The 21,351-nt window shown below is 49.8% G+C and overlaps 1 protein-coding gene across 8 annotated transcripts in view; it reads right to left on the bottom strand.

The window, feature by feature from the left end:
* DVL3 (dishevelled segment polarity protein 3) overlaps nucleotides 1-21,351 on the bottom strand; it is a 33,608-nt gene that overhangs the window by 11,394 nt on the left and 863 nt on the right. For 7 of the 8 annotated variants that reach the window (XM_054282622.1, XM_054282621.1, XM_054282626.1 and 4 more), the window contains exon 2: nucleotides 648-717. In XM_054282622.1, coding sequence (XP_054138597.1) covers nucleotides 648-717 — 70 coding nt within the window. Of the gene's footprint in view, nucleotides 1-647; nucleotides 942-21,351 lie in introns of those variants that run through there. The other variant, XM_054282620.1, reaches the window with a different exon arrangement.

The following is a 21,351-nucleotide window of genomic DNA, read 5'->3' as shown; positions in this document are numbered from 1 at the left end:
ATGAGGATTTTTACTGTTCAGAGGCCTCTGGAAAAAGGCACTTGAGTCTTGGTGTAGATCCACACACCCTCATCAGCACAAACTGCAGCTCAGCAGAGGGAAAACTAGATGATGTGCTGTGGAGACTCTCCCCCCACTAACAGAGGGTCCCCGTGGGGACAGAGGGAAGCAAGCGAGCAGGGAGCAGAGCGTGTGCATGGCATGGTACTGAGGGAAAAGCTTGTCCTGCAGCTGCCCAGGCAGTACCTTCAGTCTTCAGGGCAGTCAAATCCAGTCCGCTTCACCAGCACTAAAGTCACTTAAGCCCTTTGCACCAGTCACTGGAGCGGGACTTTCCTTGGGCAGCTGACCCTGCCATAGGGGCACAGGGGTTACACTGTGGACAGGCCATGACCACGATCTCTGCCAGGCATCAGTCACCATGAGCTCTTCATGGAGGTATCCCACATCTTCCCTGGCACAGAGCCCCCTCTCCAGCTGAGGGACTGGAGTGTGGGGATCCAGCTCATCAGCTTCGTGAGCAGCCAGCACACCAACAGTACTGAGCAGCCCCTGTGCCTTACTTGGCACTCCACATCCAAAAGGTGTTTTTCAGAGAGGGAGGGCACAAACAGGCTGAGATACACTGAAGCAAGGGGTTTGCTTACCCACGACACCACCCGGCCGTTGAAGCAGGGAAGCTTGGCATTGTCATCCGAGATCTCTTCTTTCACCACCCTGCAGAGGGGAGAGGAGGCAGTCAGAGCTGGATTCAGGACTTCAAAGGAAAAGGAGACTCCCAGATGGGTATTTGCATAGAACACCAGGCAGCCCAGGCTTGGGGATGGAGCAGGAGAGGACTGGCAGCTCTCTCCTGCTGCTAGGCCACAGGTTCCTATGCCCACAGCCATGGCTGGCAGCCTGAAGAGGAGCCAAAGACAGAATAGCCCTTCTTTGTGCATACAGCTGTTTCATTCCCCAGATCACGTTTTAATCAGTAAAGCCAAAATTCAGGTGCATATCATAGAATTGTTTAAGTTGGAAAAGACCTTTAAGATCATCAAGTCCAACCATTACCCAAGCACCGCCAAGGCCACCACCAAACCATGTCCCCAGGTGCCACATTTACACAACTTTTAAATACCTTCAGGCATGATGACTCCACCACTCCCCTGGGCAGCCTGTTTCAGTGCTTGACCCTTTTGGTGAAGAAATGTTCCTAATGTCCAATCTAAACCTCCCCTGGCACAACTTGAGGCAATTTCCTCTTGTCCTGTTGCCTCCTTTTTGGCAGAAGAGACCAATCCCCACCTGGATACAGCCTCCTTTCAGGGAATTGTAGAGAGTGATATGGTCCACCCTGAGCCTCCTTTTCTCCAGACTAAACATCACCAGCTCCCTCAGCTGCTCCACACAGGACTTGTGCTCCAGACCCTTCCCCAGTTCTGGGGAAGAAAAGTTGCCCTTTTCTAGATGCACTCCAGCACCTCAATGTCTGTCTTGTAGTGAGGGGCCCAAAACTGGACACAGGGTTCAAGGTGTGACCTCACCAGTCCCAAGCACAGGGGACAGTCCCTGCCCTGGTCCTGCTGTGCACACTGCTGCTGACACAACCCACAATGCCATTGACTTTCTTGGCCACCTGAGCACATGCTGCCCCATGTTCAGCCACTGGCAACCAGCACCCCCAGGTCCTTTCCCACCATGCAGCTTTCTAGGCTGCCTTCCCCCACCCTGCAGAGCTGTGTGGGGTTGTGACCCAGGTGCAGGACTGAGCACATGGTTTTGTCAAACCCCATACAACTGGCCTTGGCCCGTCAATCCAGACTGTCCAGATCTCTCTGCAGAGCTGTCCTACCCTTCAGCACATCAACACTCCCACCCAACTTAGTCATCTGTGAACTGAGTGTGCCCTCAGTCCTCATGACCAGATCACTGATAAAGATATTAAACAGGACTGGCCCCAGCACTGAGCCCTGGGGAACACCACTGTGAGCAGCCAATGGATGCAGCTCCATTCCTGACACCCTCCTGAGCCCACCCAGCCAGTTTCCCGCACAGGGAGCAGCTCACTTGTCCAAGCCATGAGCAGCCAGTTTGACCTGGAGAATGCTGTGGGAAATAGTGTCAAAGGCTTTACTAAAGCCCAGGTAGGTAACAACCACAGCCTTTCCTTCATCCACTAACCGTGCCACACTGTCACAGGAGATCAGGCTGGTCAAGCAGGACCTGCCTTTCCAAAACCCATGCCAGCTGGGTCTGATTGCCTGGCTGTTCTGTACATGCCCCATGATGGCACTCAAGATAATCTGCCCCATGACCTTCCCTGGCACTGAGGTCGGGCTGACAGGCTTGTAATTCCCTTGGATTCTCTTTCTGGCCCTCCCTGTAGATGGGCATCACATTTGCCAACTTCCACTCACCTGGGACCTCCCTGGTCGACCAGGACTGCTGGTAAATGACAGAGTGACTCAGCCAGCACTTCCACCAGCTCCCTCAGTATCTCTGGGTGGATCCCATCTGACCCCATAGACTTTGATGTGTTTAAGCAGGTTGCTGACCATTTCCTCTTGGATTACATGAGCTTCATTCTGCTCCCTGTCCCTGTCCCCCAGCTCACAGGGCTGGGCACCCTGAGAACAGCTGATCTTGCTATTAAAGACTGAGGCAAAGAAGACATTAAGTACCCTAGACATTTCCTCATCCTTTGTCACTGTTTCCCCTCACATCCAATAAAGGATGGACATTCTCCTTGGCCCTCCTTTTGTTGCTGACATTATTTGTAAAAACATTTTAATTGTCTTTAACAGGAGTAGCCAGATAAGTTCCAGTTGGGCTTTGGCCCTTCTAGCTCTTCCTGCATAACCTCACAACATCCTTGTAGCACTCCTGAGTTGCCTCCCCCTTCTTCCAAAGGCAAAATATTTTATTTTTTCCTGAGTTTGAGGCAAAGTTGCCTGCTCAGCCAGGCCATTCTTCTTCCCCCCTGGCTTGTCTTTCAAGCAATAGGGACGGCCTGCTCCTGCATCTTTTAGATTTCCTTCCTGAAGAATATCAGCCCTCTTGGGCTCCTTTGCCCTTCAGGACTGCCCCTCAAGGGACTCTGTCAACAAGTTCCTAATCAGGCCAAAGTCTGCCTTCTGCAAATTCAAGGTGGCAGTTCTGCTGATCCTCCTCCTTACTCCTCTGAGAATCAGAAACTCTTATCACGTTGTGCTTGGTGTGCACAAGGTGGCCTCCAGCCACCACATCACCCCCCAATTCTTCTCTGTTCACAAACAAGTCCAGTGCATGCCTTCCCCAGCTGGCTCCCTCACCCACTGTATCAGGAAGTTCTTCCACACATTCCAGCAACCTCCCAGACTGCTCCTGCTGTACTGCATTTCCAGCAGACATATTTCCACCAGTTTGCTTATTTCTAAAGAAATACATAATTTAAGCCTCTTTATAATGATCTGAAAGAATCACAAACTATGCCAGAGATTTCTAATAAATGAAAGTGAAATACATTGAACACTGCCTACTAAATTATACTGTTGCTTTTTAATTACATGCATAACATTTCAACATCATTTCAAGCTTTATAGTTGTGCCATAATGTCACGTCCCTGCATTACACAAACAGCTACATTATCAGCCTTCACAGTGAAAGAAGCACTAACTTTATTTTTTCCCTAGGAGTAAAAAAACAAAATCAGTTTTCTTTGGAGAAAGACAGTTAGTTGTTTTTTGTTTTTTTTTATTTTAAATATCTCTGGACCCCTAGATACTTTTTCCACAGAGAATCTGCAATCAAAACAACTTGCAAATTCAGAAGATTCAATTTCTACTATCTTTGATAAATCAAATACCAAAATAGGCTTTACCAAGCTCATTTTCTTTTCCATCCAATGACAACATTTTAAGCACTCTTATTTAATACAAAGATGTATTACAATTAGCTTGATACTATGTTCCCCCTTCCAACCTATATTTAAGGTAGCTTGACACATATTATGCTTAAAACATGAGGTAACTAGATAGTGAATAAATTATGGGGGTAGGGAGAAGGTCCAACAAAAAAGAAAAAAGAACAAAGTAAAGAATGTGAAACCAAGAGAAATTATGTATTAAAAGTAAGTATATTATAAGTATCTAACACTACTCAGAAGTGGAATTCTATAAACAGATCTGAAAGGTCCCCCAGCCAGTCCCCAACTCACGGGGAATCGAAGAGGATGCACAGGTGGGACACGGAGCTGTGACCCATTGCCCCAGTGCCATCAGGTCGCAGCACGCTGGGGCTTGGAGAAACAGGCGTTCTGGGCTCCTGGCTCTGCTCCCTGGTGTGCCAACAGCTGTCCCAGCTGTCCCCAGAAACAGGAGACAAGGCCTGCCAACACTCACAAGGCATCAGCAAAAGGCAAATGAACAGTGCTGCAAGCCTAGAGCTGGGGAGCAGGCCCGCTCCACCCTGCCAGCCCCACTGGTTGCGCCGGTGTCACACACGCCCAGCAAAGGGCTGTCCCAGGGCTGAAAGGCAGCACGTCACCCGGCAGCTGGCATTCACAATCCCTGACAAAACTGGAGAGCCAGCAAAGGGACTGCACAAAGGCTACCCTTCCCCAGAAGGCACAGATGAGGAGGTCATGGTTTGAGCAGTCTAATCCACTCCCAGGATGTGTGTTAATTCCTCTTGCACAGATGGAGAAGTGGGAAAAGCAGGAAAGGAGCAGTGACAATGGATTAAAACCCTGATAGCTTAACGCTTCTTCAGCATGTTCTGTGCCAGCCTCTGCCCAAAGCCCCTGCAGCCCAGATGAATGTTAAATACAGGCAGCCCCCTTGGGACCCACCCCCTTTGCTGCCCACACCAGCCCTTTCCAATGCCGGCAAGTTGTCGTCTTCTCACTTCCAAGTGCGCACACACATGCACCCTGCCCTGGCTGCACTAGCATCCATTCATACTGTCGCCAGCAGCCTGGACTGCATCCAATTCCTAGAGAGAACTTCAGGCAGAGCCAATTTTCAGTGCTACATGCTGCCTGCTCAGGGACACAGAGCCCTGCCTGTGGCTGAAGGGACAGGGTGATATATTTGCTGGGTCAAGGTGACCAACTGCTCAGCACAAGTCAACTATTCCACTTTCAGTGGGGACAGAGGAAACCAACCCCAAGACCCGCCCATTCAGCCTCAGCTGCAATGCCTGATGGAGAACAAGCTCCCTCTGTCCTGAGAACTGGTCCCTCCTCACTCTTATTACCCTGCGGCTGCCCCAGACATCCCAGGGGTCAGCTCCACCCCGGAGCAGTTTTCTGCCTCCTTCTCCAGCCACTACATTATTTATCACTATTTATCACCCAGATGCCAAAGCACAAAGGATTATATATTTAGACTCTACAGAGCAAAAACTGATAGTGCTGGAGTCAGGCACATGCCGAGCAGGAATATCTCTGCAGCGTTGCTCACATCTGTCACCCCTCACACCATCCCAGCTATTCGTGCCCTGCATTCTTTTCCAGCCTCAGCCTGAACTGCAGCCTTCCTCCTCCATTCCTTTCCAGCCTCAGCCCTAGCTGCAGCCTTCCTCCTCCCACCTCTCACCACTCTTCTAGTCACACTTCTCGCACGGACACGACCGCAGGTTCACACGTCAGAAGCCACCGAGCGAGCAGCCTCTGGGGGAGCTGTGAGCAGTGCCACGTTTCTGCTCCGCGCTTGAATGGGGAGGCAGCCATGAGACGAAACTGTCCCGCTGATGTGCTGGCAGGGAAAGCCATCCTCTGAATGTGCTGGGAACAGCGCCCACCTGATGGGGTCTGAGCCCGCGATTCCTGAAAGAGCAGACCCAGAAGGAGTTCAGGCTCTCTGGTTCTCAGCAAGCCTTTCCTTTTCCCAGAGCCCAGGGAAAACATCTGCCTAAGGATGATTTCAGAGGGACTGCTTTGAGTTTACTGTCAGGTTTCGAATGTTCCAATGTCCTGCTGGGGGCTGGGTAGAACATGGCTAAGAATGGTGGCCAGGAAAAACCCCTTTCATGTGGAAGCAGCCCGAGCCTTGCCCAGGCGAGTGCGAGTCCAGGACCCTCGGTGCTGCTGCCCTGCCCAGGGAATTGCCCTGCAGCCGGGCACTCACCGGCCCCCTTCCCATCCCGGGGCCTGCAGACACACCGAGGCCAAGCTGCAGCTGAGTGCCTGGCACGCAGGCCCAGCGCTCCCCGGCACTCATCTGCCTTGAATTTTCCAACAAAGAGACATGCGGGAGGGAGGAAGGAGGGAGGGTTACAGGGGAGGCAGGCCGAGTGGGCGGATGATTCCACCGCCATCCCCAGTGACACGGGGCCAAGCCAGGGGGAGGAGGAGGAAGAAGAGGAGGAGGGGACGAGGCTCTGGCTGTGCAGGAGCCCGGCTGGAGTGTGCGGAGGGGGCTGCCAGGGCTGACACAAGCAGCACATCTGCTCCCATGCAGCTGGGGGAGGGGAAGGGACAACCCCGGCAGCAGGGAAGGAAGCAAAGGAAACTCAGCTCCAGCCCTGGCTCCATCTCTACCCTCCCACCAGCTTCTCCTTTGGAGCCAGCAGACCCTCTCCCCACGGCCTGGGAAGGTGCCACGCTCCCAGTTTCCCTCCCGCTGCCTTGCCGGCGGGAGCAGCTGGCAGCCTGGAACATGGATGCAGAGGCGGGTGAGGGACAGGCAGGCAGACGCTGCCTTCTCCGGGGAGTTCCAGCCTGGCTCAGGAAATTAGAGGGTATTTTATATCACAGAGTCATGTCCTAGGAATGAAGGGAAGGTGGGGAACAAGAGAGTGTGCACAGGAGAGAAAGGAGGCCATAAACCCCAAGCCGCGGAGACGGCTGCGCCGTGTCAGCCCCGGCTGCGCACACATCGCCAGCGCAGCTGCTCCGCTCCAGCCTCCTCGTTTCCCCTCGGTGGCCTCCAGCCTGGCTGAGGCTGTGGATACAAGCGAGTTTCTAGCTTCAGCCAGCTCTGGTCTCTCCTGAGCAGCATCCGCTGGCCACAGCGAGGTCCTTGAGAAGAACTCTGACGGAGTAATACAAGCCCAGCGAAAGAAGAAATCCAAGAGGCACGGACAAAGGCTTCCACAGGATTTGAACCTCAGATTTGGAAGCAGGCTTGGAGCTCAGCAGCCATTACTGCTTGTTTCTAGCAGTCCTGTCCCACAGCTTGCCTATCTAAGGGCTTGCTGCAGGGAGGATACTCAGAGAGAAGAAATCACAGACATGGTGGCAAACACAAAAGCTGGAGTGGCATCAGAGGGGTCAGTACCAAGAAGGGAGGTAGGGTTGGGGACCTCTCGAGCCTGTTGGACAGCTTGATGGCCAGGACAAAAAACAGGGGACGTGCAAAGATTGAGAAGACAACTGAGCAATGACAATTTCACACTGAAAAGATGCAAAGTTAGTAGAGCAGATTAAAGAAGTAAGGTGTCTCCTCAAGTGTTAAGAGGAAAAACCTTTACAGAGCAGCAACGTTCTTTCCAACAGTGGAAAGTACAGGAATTAAATTATAAACAATCTTCTCTTACAACATTCCAGAAGTGCACAATTAGGTTGGTCATTCCTGTAACCTTAACAGCCCCCATCTCCTACAGCTCACAAAGGAAGAAAAAAACCCCAAAAACCAACCAAACAAAAAAACCATCAGGAAACACTTCTGCCCAACAGCACAAGCTTCAGGGATTTACACACTAGAAATGTGATCTCATTTTCAAGACCTCTAGTACACTCCCCTTAGGGTAGGGATGTCTTGTTTCCAATTGACTATATAGATTAATAATGCTGCATAGCAAAAGGAAGCACCTTGATGTTTCACTACTCAAATATGAGCAGCTCCTGGCTCTAGAGCAAAATCCTTATCTATTCTGTAAGATAGTGCTGAAGCCACAGGGATGAGCTCTGCAGCCATTTCACCAGATTAGAAAACTGGACAGGGCAATTCTCTGTGAGTGCTGGGATTTCAGCTGGGAAATATGTGCCTGTTAGATTAAGCCCAGATATGATGTGTGTATTTCCCAAGGGGATACAATTCACCCAAGAGCTACAGACCCAACCAAAGAATACACATGGCAGTGATCACACGTGTATCAGTGAGACCTCAGGTTTTGCAGGCAAACAGGATGAATCAAACAGGATTAGAGGATTTGAGCTGTCTCTGTAAGCCAACACACTCTTTGGGTCTCCCTCACTGTATTTTCACCTCCTGTGCAAAGAAGAGGAGTACAAATTGCATTACACTGGGGTGAGAAGGGCTCTCTGACCATAAACAGACTGTCACTCTCCCATTTAATTTCCCTTCCAAGCCCCCAGACAGGGTGTTCTGCACTGCTCCTCTGTGCTGCAGCACAAGGTAAAAGGGGAAATGCAGATCTGTAGATGGTTTCATTCTCAGACCTGCTGTCCTGTCTGTCCCTGCACTCCATGTGAACACGAACTCCTCTGCAGCACTCTCTTTACCTGGTGTGCTTCTCAAGAATCAAGAAGCACAAATCATCAGCAGCTGTCCTACTACCAAACCAGTAACACACCTCTGCACTTGTGCAGGAATGGCCACTCCTGCCCTCCTAACAAGTCCAGGGAGCATCACAAGGACTCCACAAATGTAATTCCATTTCCAGCTACTACCTGCACTCCTCAAGAATAGGCTCTTTAGTTTTCAGACAATGGTTTGAGTAGGAAAGGACCTTACAGATCATTTAGTCCCAGTCCCCCTGCTAGGGGCCTAGAGCTTCCCTCAACCATATTCACTTCTGCTGCCCCACAGCCTCCTCATGCACCATCCCCAGCTTTCTGTGCTTTTCCCCCACGGTCAGTCAGACATCCAAGATGCCAACTGTTTTCCCTGAGAAGCCCTCATCAACACATTTGCAATCACTCCACTGGACAAACACCAGGACAAGCAGAGCCCCTAAGTCTGGGCAATGCTTGGCTCCAGCTGGACCTGTGCTCAGCCCTACAGGTATCACTGGGTGGCAGATGACAGTCACCTAGTCCAAAGACTGGAAAAGGAATGGCATTTAGGAAGGAGCCACCCAGGCTCAGAGGCCTGCCCAGGAGCAGCACTTATCAAAGCAAAGCTACAGACTGATTTCACGGTGAGTGCAGAGCCCTGGCAGCCCCTCCCACCTTGATCCCAGAGTGACCATCTGGCTGCAGCCCTGCTCTGCAAACAAGCCCGACAGGCCTGTCCTCCACCGACCTGCTGGCAGCAGGAATCTGCACAGGGACTGCAGGAGGCACCTCCACGCTAATTAATCCTGCCCTGCCCAAGCCATGCTTCCAACCTCCGGAAGGACATTTACAGACATCATCAAAGAAAGCATTCTGCAGGCCCCCGAAGGTTCAGTTACACTTTCAGTCTCTTTGAATTGGAAATCAGGACAAACGGGAACTTCCAGCAGAAGCCAAGTCAGGTTCTTCATGCTGCTAAAAGCTTGCACAAAGATACGACAAAAAGCTTGCATAAAAATACAACACAACACAAAGATACAAGACAAGTGCAGGGACTCACGGTGAGAAAAAAAGATTTGAGGTTAAACATCTGCAGAAATGACCTTTAGGGAACGGAGACAATTCCACAAACACAGTAACAGTGGCCAAAAGCTGGGCTTGTATTCAGGCTGGGAGAGGAAACAGGCCCAAAGAGGCCCCAGCCAGAGATGTGTATGAGACAGGGTAAAATCCTGATGTGGTTGCTGTGGCTCACACTGATGTGAGACAGCAAGCACACCGGAGGAAGGAGGCTTGGTGTGCTGTGACACTCGGCTCCATCTGGACACAGACAACAGGAAGAGCCCACAAGGCAGAGATGCAAAACACCAGCTCCTGCCGACAGAGGGAAAGGGAGAGAGGTGAAAATAGTGCAGAGGTAGACAAAGGGTTTATCTGGCTACTGCTGGTTGCAAAGCAAAGGACAACACCAGCTTATCAAGAAGCTTGTGAATGAGGTGTTTGCACCCCACAGGGAGCTCCTTGCAACTCCCCATGAGTGAGAAGTCACTCCCCCTTTCTAGGCTGACTGGAAAAGCAACAGCTTGCCCTGCAATGTCCAGGGGCGTCACACTGGTTAAGAGACTGTAAGGAGCTGCAAAGAGCCCCAGGGGCTGCTGAGGGGGCAGTGTGAAGTTTGCACATACACCACAAGCAAGGGAGAAGGCCGTGATGCCTGGGAAGGCTCTGCATGCACCATGGGGAATGCGAGACCAGGCCTTCCTTTTCTGGCCCTCAGCTGAGGGACACCAAGTCAGCCCTGCTTTTTCTAACAGCGAGAGAGGCTCCTGCCAAGAAAGCGCTGCTGCTGTGGAATGTGCTGGGCCAGCAGTACAGCTCATTCCTGGAAAAGCATCAACTCAGCGGGAGACCACGGAGAGGAGAACATGGGGAAATTGGGAAGAGGGGGAGGGTGGGAAACAAAGTCTGAGAGCTTGGACTTCCACACCTGGGGAAGCACAGAGCAGTTTGCTCACCAGCACCTCCTCCTCACGGGCTGCCAGCACAACAGCCCTGCCCAGCACCAGCCCTGCGCTCTAGGAGCACCCTTCTGCCAGCCAGATACCTCCAGAGCAGAGCTGGGGCCACACAGACCAAGGCAGATGTCTGTGGGGAAGAGGAGCAAGGTTCATTCCCCCCCATCATGTTAATAATTAATTTAATGTAATGACAGATCTCCATGAGGAAATGACAAAGCAGCCTCCACATGTGTCCCGTCCTCAAGACACTGACCAGCTCACATTACTCTCTCCTTGCATAAACAATTTTGCAAGAGCCTCCCTAGGAAACCGACTCAACCTCCTACCCGATGGGAAGGGGTCTTGAAGCATGACAGGCTGTAGACGGCTGCACCTACTCTGCACATCCTGGGCTGCCATCAGCAACAGCTCTGCTAACTGGGTCTGTAAGACATACAGAGAACCCCCATAAAACCAACAGGCTGTTAATAAAGCTCACAACAAACTTTCACCACAAAACATGTGCCAAAGACAATGAAAAGGACTCACGCAAAGAAGAGCCTTTCAGTGTCACAACAGCTGCATAGTGGCAAAGACAGAACTCTGTCCCAGATTGCAAGCTACTGCAGTACTGTGAAAAATGGGCAAACACTGATTCTACATCCCTCTGGTCCTAAAATGCAGGAGGCAGAAAAGAGCATGAGGGGTCTGAACACTCATAATAAACTTTTCTGAGCATTGCTAAGCCAGGGACACTTAATTGTTTTTCTTCCTCATCTGCTTTTGACGGTGTCATGCAGATGGCACAAAAAATTCCCTGTATTAAAAAAACCCCAGCGAATAGAGCACGTTTCAGTAGCCTTTAATACACTTCACCAATTTCACTAACACCAGTCTTATTCACCAAACTTCATTAAAGACACAGGGCAACAATACAAGAAGTAACCTACCAAGCATCCTTTACCAGGCCAGTCAGGTTTGCCCTTCAGCCAACAACCTGTTCAACTGCTGGAAGAAAAAGACAAGAAAGGTGCTCCAGTCCCAACCAAACCAATCGTGCTGGCACACAACTTTCTCAACTAAAGGTCCAGAAAGCAGATGAAAGCCATACAGTAGGACCCAATACATTACTGTAAATATAAAGTCTTCACAGTTGCCATGTACAGAATTCAGTTCAGGTCCTACTAGGACTCACCTATACAGCAAGAATCATCTTCCTTTCCAACAAGAGAGCAAGCCTCTCCTCTAGTTTAGAAGAGGACAGTGTTTTGGATCACTGTAGCACCAGGTCCAACTGCTGCTTTTCTTTGACACTGTGAACTCCTGGATCTGACCCTGTCACATGCCATGCAAAACCTTCCACCAGCTGTCTCTGACAACTGCACCAAAGGCTGGGTAATGGCCACTGACCTCCAGAAATCACCATCACAGGACATGGAATGTTTCTCTTGTGGAGGGTCTCAAAGCCACAACTGCCAACTCCCAAGTCCTTCAAGGACAGAAGAGTGCAGGGGAAGGACACACAACCTTGTCTACAAGTCTGTAAATATCCCATGAGCTAAGTAATTGTGTTGAACTGGTCATTCTACACATTAGCTATTCCCAAAGGCAGTTCAGAAACACTCATCACAGGTTGTTACTGCAATAGGGTCATCCTGTGTCTGTGGATCTGCTGGTAAGTCAAGTTACAAGACCACCCTGATTTTGAGCTTCCTAATTATCTGCAATACTGACACCAAGTTCCCTTGAAGCATCTCTCCTGTAAGTTACATGTAGAGTGACCACAGACACTTAGTACCAACACCACATGTTGATCAACCAGGAGTACAGCTGGACCCTACAGCCAGGATGGCCACACACAGTCGCTACCTCACATCCACAAACCCTTCTACATGGCACAGCTAAGTCACACCCAGCTCCAACATCATGCACACTGCCAGAGATGTTACACACCTTGTGTTAGTTTGGAACTGCCCCAAGGAAACCCAGAGCTTACCCTAAACTGATGCAGATGTTGACATCCTCAAAGCCCCCTGACTAGGATCACTAGGCAAAGAATAGTCTTAAAGATTTTTCCCAAGTCTAACTTTTTGGCCCCTGCTGAAACAACACATTTTTAATCTAGAAGAAAAATCCACCTCACAGGACCCCCTTCAGGACCTAAAGGTGCATTTACCAGCTCTAGGTCTAAGGCAGGTTTGCCATAAGGGACTTAGCTCTGCAGCCAGACCCATGAAAACACACCCTTCTCAGAGCCACAAAAAACAGTAAGAGAACTCAAATGAACACAGTACAAGAGCAAGACTCCATGCATTGAGCCCCTATATGGATTTCCAGTATGGCACAGCCCCATCTGGGCCCACAGGCAAGTCTCTGTGAGAATGGCACTAACATACTGGTTGAGCTAGGCAGGGCTGAATGAACTGGGACAGCTGGTTAGCTGTATGCAAACACAACTATGGAGTTTGCATATCCATCACAGCTTCTGGAAAAAGCTTCAGTTTGAGAAGCTGCTGCTCCCTGGGGCCAACCAGGCAGCAATCAGCACTGCAGCAACTTTCTCCCTGCCCTGATGGCATCAGGCCACCAAGCCAAGGTTGTCACCTGCTGCTGACATTGCTCTGGCTGTCAACAACAGCAGCACAGCACAATGCAGTGTTCAGGGAACAGCCTATTTGCTTGCAGGCCATGAGACACAAAAACACCATGAGCAGGTAGTCAGAGTAATGCTGAGGGAAAGAGCTGAAGCCCCGGCAGGGGAGGTTACTGTGCTAACACCAGCTTCCCTGCTCTAACAATCCATGCACAGCCAAAGCTCCTGAAACACAGACCCCTCTGGCAGACTCTCAGTGTCCCCAGAACCAGCCTGTAGCCACCAGCAAACAAGGAAAAGTCCACAAACTCTGCTACTCAGACCCAGAACTCCCAGCCTATCTCAGAGACAGCTGCCAGCGATCAGAGGGGCCACGTAGCAAATAAATTCCTCTCCAAACCCTAGGGGCAGGTCAAAAACCAGCAGAGGAAAGACCTTCCCACACAGCAGCCAGCAACAGCTCTTCCAGAAACAGAGCTTTGCTCCAAGTCATGTGAGGAAGCCTTTCCCACTTCAGCTTCTGTCTTCAGCCAGGACCAGAAGGACAGACTCCCATTGCAGCAACTCAGTCACTGCTCACACTGCACCCCCTTGTCCCCAGCTCTAACATCTTAAAAAATTTAGTCAACAAGACACAAGGACAAATACCCCAGTGAGGAGATAATCACCACAAAGGATTTAGTGGAGCAGGGTACCCAAATGTGCTTCTGCTGCCTTCCATAGCTAGCTGCGACTGAAAAAACACCACCTCTGGAATGTCCCCTTTAATAAATAACTGATAGAACAACCACAGCAGTCCCAACCCTCCACTGTGATACAGAATTACAGAGCACAGGAAGGTCAGCGCCAGGCATCTCTGCCTGCCAAAGCCTCCCGAGAGTTCCAGCCCATTCCTGGATGGGTTTAATATTAGTGCTACAGTAGTAACAACATAGCAATGGAAACAAGTGAAACTAAGAGCTTTGGGGCTCAGGGAAACACTAATGCTTCAGCTCTGCGAGCTAATGCAGTCCTCAGAGACCACAGCCCAAAAGCTCACACTCTCTCCTAAGGCCACCATGGCATTACACAGATAAGCACACGGACAAAGCAGACAAAGTCACAGAGATTAGACTAATTCCCCTATTTGTACCTTATTGAAACGCCTTCCAAAAAGCCTTTACAAAAGGATTTGGTCCAAAAATTTCCAACGGCAGCCACCAGCGGGATTAAGTTTTACTTAACTTGCCAGCTGCTGCCTAACAAGCCAGCACCAGTGGGACAAACAGTAACACAGCCACGTGGTGCCACATCCCCCTTCTGGAAAACAACAATCCATCCAGCACAGGTCAGAAGGGCAGGCTCTGAATAACAAACAAGGGATGGAGAGAGGAGGAAATCAATAGGAAACACCAAAACCACACAGCCCCGACTGCTGCTTCATCAGATGTGCAACACGATGCAAAGCTGGTGCAACATGAAGGCCATTTCCTGCAGACTCAGTATCTGCTGCACTCTGCAAGCCCAGCTCCTCTTCGTGGGCTTTTTCACAGATCAAATGTCTTAAACCACAACATTGTTCCATCTATTTGGATGCAGCCAAGGGTGGAGGAGTAGCAATTCATTACAGCAGGTACCCTCAGCTCACTGCCATGCAGACATGGAAGAGACTTCCCATCCCTTTAAGTACACTGAGCTCAAAAAGGACTTCAGGAATTTCAACTATGCTCCCTACACCTCTACATATGCAGCTTTCAAGTCTAGATGAAGGGCCTGATGCCCACCCTGACAGAGGACTGAAGCCAAACCCATGTGTGCAGCAGGAAAGCTGCAGGAGAAACCAGATTTTTCTTTGCTTATATTCACAGATCCTTCTTTCCTGAGCATCCCCACTTGCATAGGGTTGGGTGGCAGCCTCCACCTTGAAGAATTCACACCTGCTAGGAGACCAAGTGAAGAAATCACAGGAGAAAGAGGCCAGGAGCATGATGGAGAAGAGGAACTTACTGAAAGCTCAGTCCTCCAAGCACATTGACCTTGGGCTCAGGGACCATCTATCTCCACCCCTGCACACCAGCACCTTCCTTCTCAGAGTCCATCATCAAATGCAGCCTCCCCAGCAGCATCCTGCTCTCACTGCAGCCATGCAGGAAGGAACATCACTGCTTACACTACCACCCAAAGACCCAGTACCCACCTTGTGGGTGAGCCAATGTCTGGGATTTGGGAATGGCAAAGATGAAATTCTGGAGTTCACTTTAGAAAAAAGATATATCTCAGCAGGAACCAGAAAACTGAGCAGTGGGGCCACAACTATCATATCATAACAACAAAAAATGCTCAGGTTGTGACCCAAATTATGGTGGTTTATGAGCCATTTTTTTTGGCATTTTGCCTTGATCTCCAAGACTGAACCATGCAGGAGCACAGCTGTACCAGAGCCAGGGCACACTGATTTACTTTGGAGCAATTTCTGGGACATCAAGGTAAGTTTTTGCTCTGTACAGGAATTTGGAGGACCAGAGGCCTCTACATTATTTCAGAACAGTGAACTGCACCAAAACAGCTGCATTCACATGGCTGAGTAAAGCTTTCTTGACCTTTCTTTCTTTTTTCAGAAATGACAAAAGAGGCTTAAAATTAAGAAACATTCCCATCAAACACATAACTGAAAACAATGCCTCTCCAAGAAAAATGCTGGCTTCGACATGACACCATATTTTGGGAGAAAATACATTCAGTCAAAAAAAATTTCTGACCAGTTCTGGCTGCAAACTAGTTCAATAGCTGTTATAAAGCTTCATTGTTTGCATAGGACACACAAGGCCTTAGGGAAATTGGTCTGCAGCCTGATTTGGCTAACTTGGCTTTCTGAACACCACCCCTGGGCAAAGAAACCAGGCTGTGACTGCCATCCATGTGGCCTTCAGAGCACAGCTCCAACCACAACTGAGGACGCCGGACACCTACAGAGACAGCAATAGCTGGGTCTGAGCAGCAGGACACACAGGGCCAGGCACAGACAATACAACCCAGGGAATACTGTCAACTAACCATCTCCATCTTCACCTCAACCCTGGCACTGCTGTAGCCCCCACCACCACAACACTTGGAAAGGGCCTCCAGCAGCAGCTCCAGCCAGAATCAGCTCCGGTGTCCATGGGCCACCCCAGGCACGGGCAGCATTACAGGAACTCCCCACCACAAATGCAGACAGTGGTTAGCAGCTCTCTGCCAAATCCTCAGCAGCTCAGGAGACAGAGGCACAGGCTGCACTAACCTACATGCAAAATGTCTGCAGTATCTGCTGGTGGGCCCTTGCTAACCAGGGCAGCTCCCCTCACAGCAGGCATGGAAACACATCCTCTGAGCACAACAGATGGGCTGCTGTGGCCTTTCATGTGTAAAATGCTCCTCTCCACATGGAATGGACAGGGACTGACTACAAACTGGAAAAAAGTGATGGCCACCTTCCAGGAGGGCCAGTGCTGTCACCAAACCACCACAAAGGATGTGAGCATGCAAGGGAGTTTTGTAGGCCCTTTCACTCATGAACTTCTCGCCAACCTCTCTCAGCATGAAATTCATGCTGACATGGAAGCAGTCTCCATCAGGGCATGGGACAGGCAAAGATCTTCTGGAGACAGCAAAAAAGTTTCCAATTAAAAATAAATTTTAAAAAGTTCCCAAAAACAAAATAAAACAACTCCCCCAACACATGCTACAAAGAGCTGGCAGGAAAGGCAGGGGCACCATGCCAGGGCTCACCACTGCTTAGAAACTGACACTGCTTATTAAGTTTAGGATCCCTTCCCCAGCTCCCAGCACTTCCAGCCAGAAGGACAGTCACCGCTGGTATCAATTTCAAAAAGACCCTGCAATAAAAATAAATCACTCAGCCTTTCAGAGAGCATCAACGCGTTTCCTCATGCACATGTGCAGAGAGGAGGCTGCCAAATACCAATGGCATCTGACCCCTGCACTGGGAATTCCCGCAGCGCCCGCTTTGTTCTGCCTCCAGAGCCCCATCCTAATCACTGCCTCGTACCCAGCTTTGGAGAGCAGGTGATAATTAAGCAGGTCTGGATAAGATACTGGGCCAGTGATTAGCTGGATACCAATTTTCACTTCACAGCTGAGACCAAAAAATTACCACAGCTATGAAACTAGAATTGGAATGGAGACCTGCAAGAGGGAGAAACCAAGGGCAGCAGGAGGAGCAGCACCATCCCACCATGCACCTCAGATCACTGGTGCTCTCCCAGCAATGCAGAACCAGGAGGATGGGGAGGGAGGAGTGGTCCCCTTGCAGAAGAATGGGGGCCTTTCTGCTCTCCAGTCTAGAAGGAGAGGTGGCGAGTGAAGATAAGCAAAATGATCACCAAAGTGATTTCTTCACAGGCAAGAGAAATTTGGACTTTCAGCACTTCACAATTTATGGAAAGACAAGGCAGAATTTCAGACCTTAGGTGCTCAGGATTAAATTAAATCCTTAGACCTCAGGTGCTAAGGATTTACCTGGACACACAATTTGCACTCATTAAAACGCTCTGAGAAGTTTAGCTTAAACTTTAGCATGCCCCTGTGGAAACACATTTTGATCAATAGAGAATGAGCAGTATCAATAAGACACAGAAAACTAATCCAAAGAAATCACATTTCAGCTGATATAAGAATATTCTCAGAGTTGTACCAGATAAAAAGAGAAATCTGTAATTCAGCTGAGGCAAACAGGCACAATACCTGGCTGGTGAGAAGTTCACAGTGCCCAGGTGCATTTCTCATGATGGACTTGGGTAGGAGACAATACTTTACACATGACTGAAGCCCACATCCCAGCAAACTACAAACTACAGACCATCAGCGGGGTTGTTCCTCTCCCAACTGCACAGGTGCCCAAAAGAATTTACAGTTCTGTTCCTGCAGCACCTCTATGGAAATGAGAGCCCTGTCATGCTAAGAGACACACAAATGTTTGCCCAAGAAGCTCCCAGTGTCAAGTGGACAAGACAAAGCACAGTTGGAGATTCCATTTTATGGATTAAGGAGAAAAAAGGAAATTAAAAAGTCTGCTCAAAATCCCATGAAAAACCTGGGGGAGGTCTGATGGAGAATATGGATCTCAAAAGCAGTCACAGCACTGCACTGATCTAAGGTGCTCTTCTGCTGATCAACACACAGCTCCTACCTGTGAGACACTGAATGAAAAGATTCAAGCTGCAGGAAGAAACCTTCCCTCTCTAATGAGTGCAGTGTTAGCAGCCAAGGGTAGTTCCACACTTCATGGTGAGAAACATCCACACAAAGCATCTCCAGCCCAAGAAGAGTCCACCACACCTGTGCACTGCCACATTCACACCATCCATCAGCTGACCTTCATGTGCCTCCACTTGTGGGATCAGCAGCACAGAAAGCCAACAAGGGCACAAATATCTGTGCCCTGTTATGTGCAGCTGCATCAGGAACAAAACCCTGCAGCCTTCCTGCTGCTCACAACTCCTCTCCCCAGGACCAGGTGCAGGAATTCTTCTCATTTCTCCTCCTTGCCACCCAGAAGTGACACCACTCTGGGGTCTTAATTATTTGAAGCTGAGAACTAACTCCTGCCACAGCCTGACAACTCCACAGCCACCCAGGGGAACCTCAGTTCATATTTCCAAGGAGATGTAAACACCGAAGCTGCTCCATCACTACTCTGATTCTCAGAGCAAACAAATATTAACAAGATAAACAAAAGAATGAAAAATCCCACACACCAAGACTGAGGCTGAAATACTGCCTTGGGGATGGGGTTAGCTGAAGGGAATACCAGACTGGAGATCCACAGCCTGGAAAAAAAGGTGGAAGAGCGAGAAAGAGTCAGACTAGGCTACAGAGGTGAGAGGAAACATTGGAGATTCTGCTCCAGCTGGCTCTGGAAGGTGAGATGTCTCCATTCCTAATAAGATGAGAGGAAAAATTTGGTTTATGCCACAGGGATCCAGCAGAAGGTCCAAAGTAGAACCATGGAATCATGCAGGCCTCCTCCTCATGGATCAGCTGCCCTAAGGCCATCCACTTCTCTCATTGAGGGGGCTTTGACCTGGGTCCTACTCCTGGACACTGCCCAGCTGAGAGATGCAGCCCAGCACAAGCCAGACAGAAGGCACCCTGAGGGAATCCCCTGTGGGAAGGAGCTGAGAGGAACACATGTGTGTGAGAGAGAGAAATGCTTTTCCCTGTCACACAGCTTCTGAATGCCACCATTGTTAACTTCCAGTCTAGCTCTCACTAATTGCCCATGCATTTGCAGTCAAGCAGCCAAGGTGCCTCCTGCCCTTCTGTCTCTGACTCTCCCTGCAGGCCAATGGCTCGCTTTCTCATGGACATCAATTACCAGGGATCATGAAATTCTGTGTGCTGCCTGGGGCTTCAGGGCTTCTCAGAGACAAGGCTGCAGCTGGACTGCTCTGGTTGTTCCCACCATGTTCCAGCCAACCACCAGCACATTCTTCAGCTCTCTGGAAAGCAGCAGAGACAGCTTTCCTGATGAAGCATCCATGGTGACAGTCCTGCTCTGTCTCTCAAACCCCAAGTCTTGCACATGCTGCTCCAACTCATTGCCCAGGACTTCTCCAAGGCACAGGCTGCCCACACACAGCCCCTGACCCCTCTCAGCTGCACCTTCCCTTCCACAGCAGTTGATGCTTCCCAAACTGGTCACAACAAAAATCTCATCCCATGCATTTCTGATCTTGTGGTGTCTTCCTGAGTGATTTTCCCCTCTCCCTGCTATCACCCACTATAACTCCCTATGCTGCTTTATCCTTGAGTTTTGTTAATCTATCCTCTAGCTCCTCTTGTAGAACCTTAGAGAGGATGAAAAGGCACAGCACAAAACCTCACTGCCACCAGACCCCTCTTCCCAATGCAAGATGCTGCTATTTATTACTAAACTTTGTTTATAGCTGTGCACTCTCCCACCCACATGGCAATGTTTCATTCAAGACAAGTTTGAATTCACTTCAAGAACAACATTTCAAAGGATCCCAAAGCATTTGTTTACAAACAGCATGCATGGAGAATTCACTTTTCCCACCAATGAACGTGGTCCCCTCCGAGACAGGGAGAGGCAGCTGTTTCATAGCACCCAATGCTACTCAACAGCTGAGGGACAGGAAACGATCCACAGACAACTGATATTGCTGAGGAAATTTATGGAAAATGAGGGCTGCAGACCTCTATTTGCCAGGAGAGAACGGGGAAGCTTCTGAGGATTAAAGCTCTCCACTGGGTCAGGAGGAATTTAGGGAGGCAAAGCGTCCCAGACTGCGGTCAAAGGACTGACTCCAAATTTCAAGCCGCATCTGAAAGCTGGCACCTCCCAAACTAACGGGAACCTGGGCACTGGGATAATTTGGCTGAGGAGGGGAGAGCACCCCCTGCTGAGGCAGCCACACAGATCTCATCCAAGCCCCAAACAGGCCCAGCCCTGTTCAACATGGGGTACAAGCCAAAATCACAGCCTAGAGAGGTATTTGGTGCAGTGAGAAGACACTGGGAAGACTATAAAACTAAAAACACTGTGCAATCCCAGCTCTGTACACAAGACCTACTGTAAACACTAAATCTTCAAAGGAGGAAGGATCACACAACTCCTTCAAACACCAAAGTCCTAGGAATGGTAAAGGATCACATGTTGTAGAAACCAAGAGGGCCCCAGGATGGAAAAAGAGATCCTCCAAAAGGCTAAAGGAAAGTCAGCTGGAGGAAATGTGGACAAAGGGTCTTACAGGGAGCTGGTTTCACATGAACAGTGACTAACTTTAAGCAAGTAGGAGACAGCGGGGGCTGCCCAGAATACTGGTGAGTACAACATCCAAACAAGGGACAGAACACACCTCCTCACCTCCAAAGAGTCACCTGTGATGGGAGGAACCAAAGGGCATCATAAAAGAAATGATGGAAACACCAGTGTCAGGAGAGAGCTGCCCTGCAGGAGATGGGATATGGAGGCAGGGCTGCAGCCCCTTTCATACCAGAGACTGAGCATGGGACATCTTTGAGGATGAGACATGTACATGGGTACAGTGGGTCTTGCACACACCCCTTGCTCAGAGAGCACGTGCAGAGCTCTCACTCCTTCTCCATGGAGGTAAGGGAGGAGAAAGATGGTCTTCTCTACACATTCCTCCAAAAAATGAGATGCGGAGGACAAAGCTGACAAAATGGATGTGCCTCCCCAAAATGGATGGTAGGAGAACAAAACTGTCCCCAAATCCATTCCATGGAAAGGGCTGATGGAGGTGGCACTACCTCCACACCTTTCTGAAGGAGGGAGAAAGGGGCACTTTCCTCAGGCGGGCACAGTGGGAGA

Source organism: Melozone crissalis, unplaced genomic scaffold, assembly GCF_028551555.1.
Source record: "Melozone crissalis strain CALT ecotype California unplaced genomic scaffold, PUWL_Pcris_2 ptg000034l_1, whole genome shotgun sequence".
Taxonomy (NCBI): Eukaryota; Metazoa; Chordata; class Aves; order Passeriformes; family Passerellidae; genus Melozone; species Melozone crissalis.
This window is presented reverse-complemented; position numbering and strand designations above follow the sequence as displayed.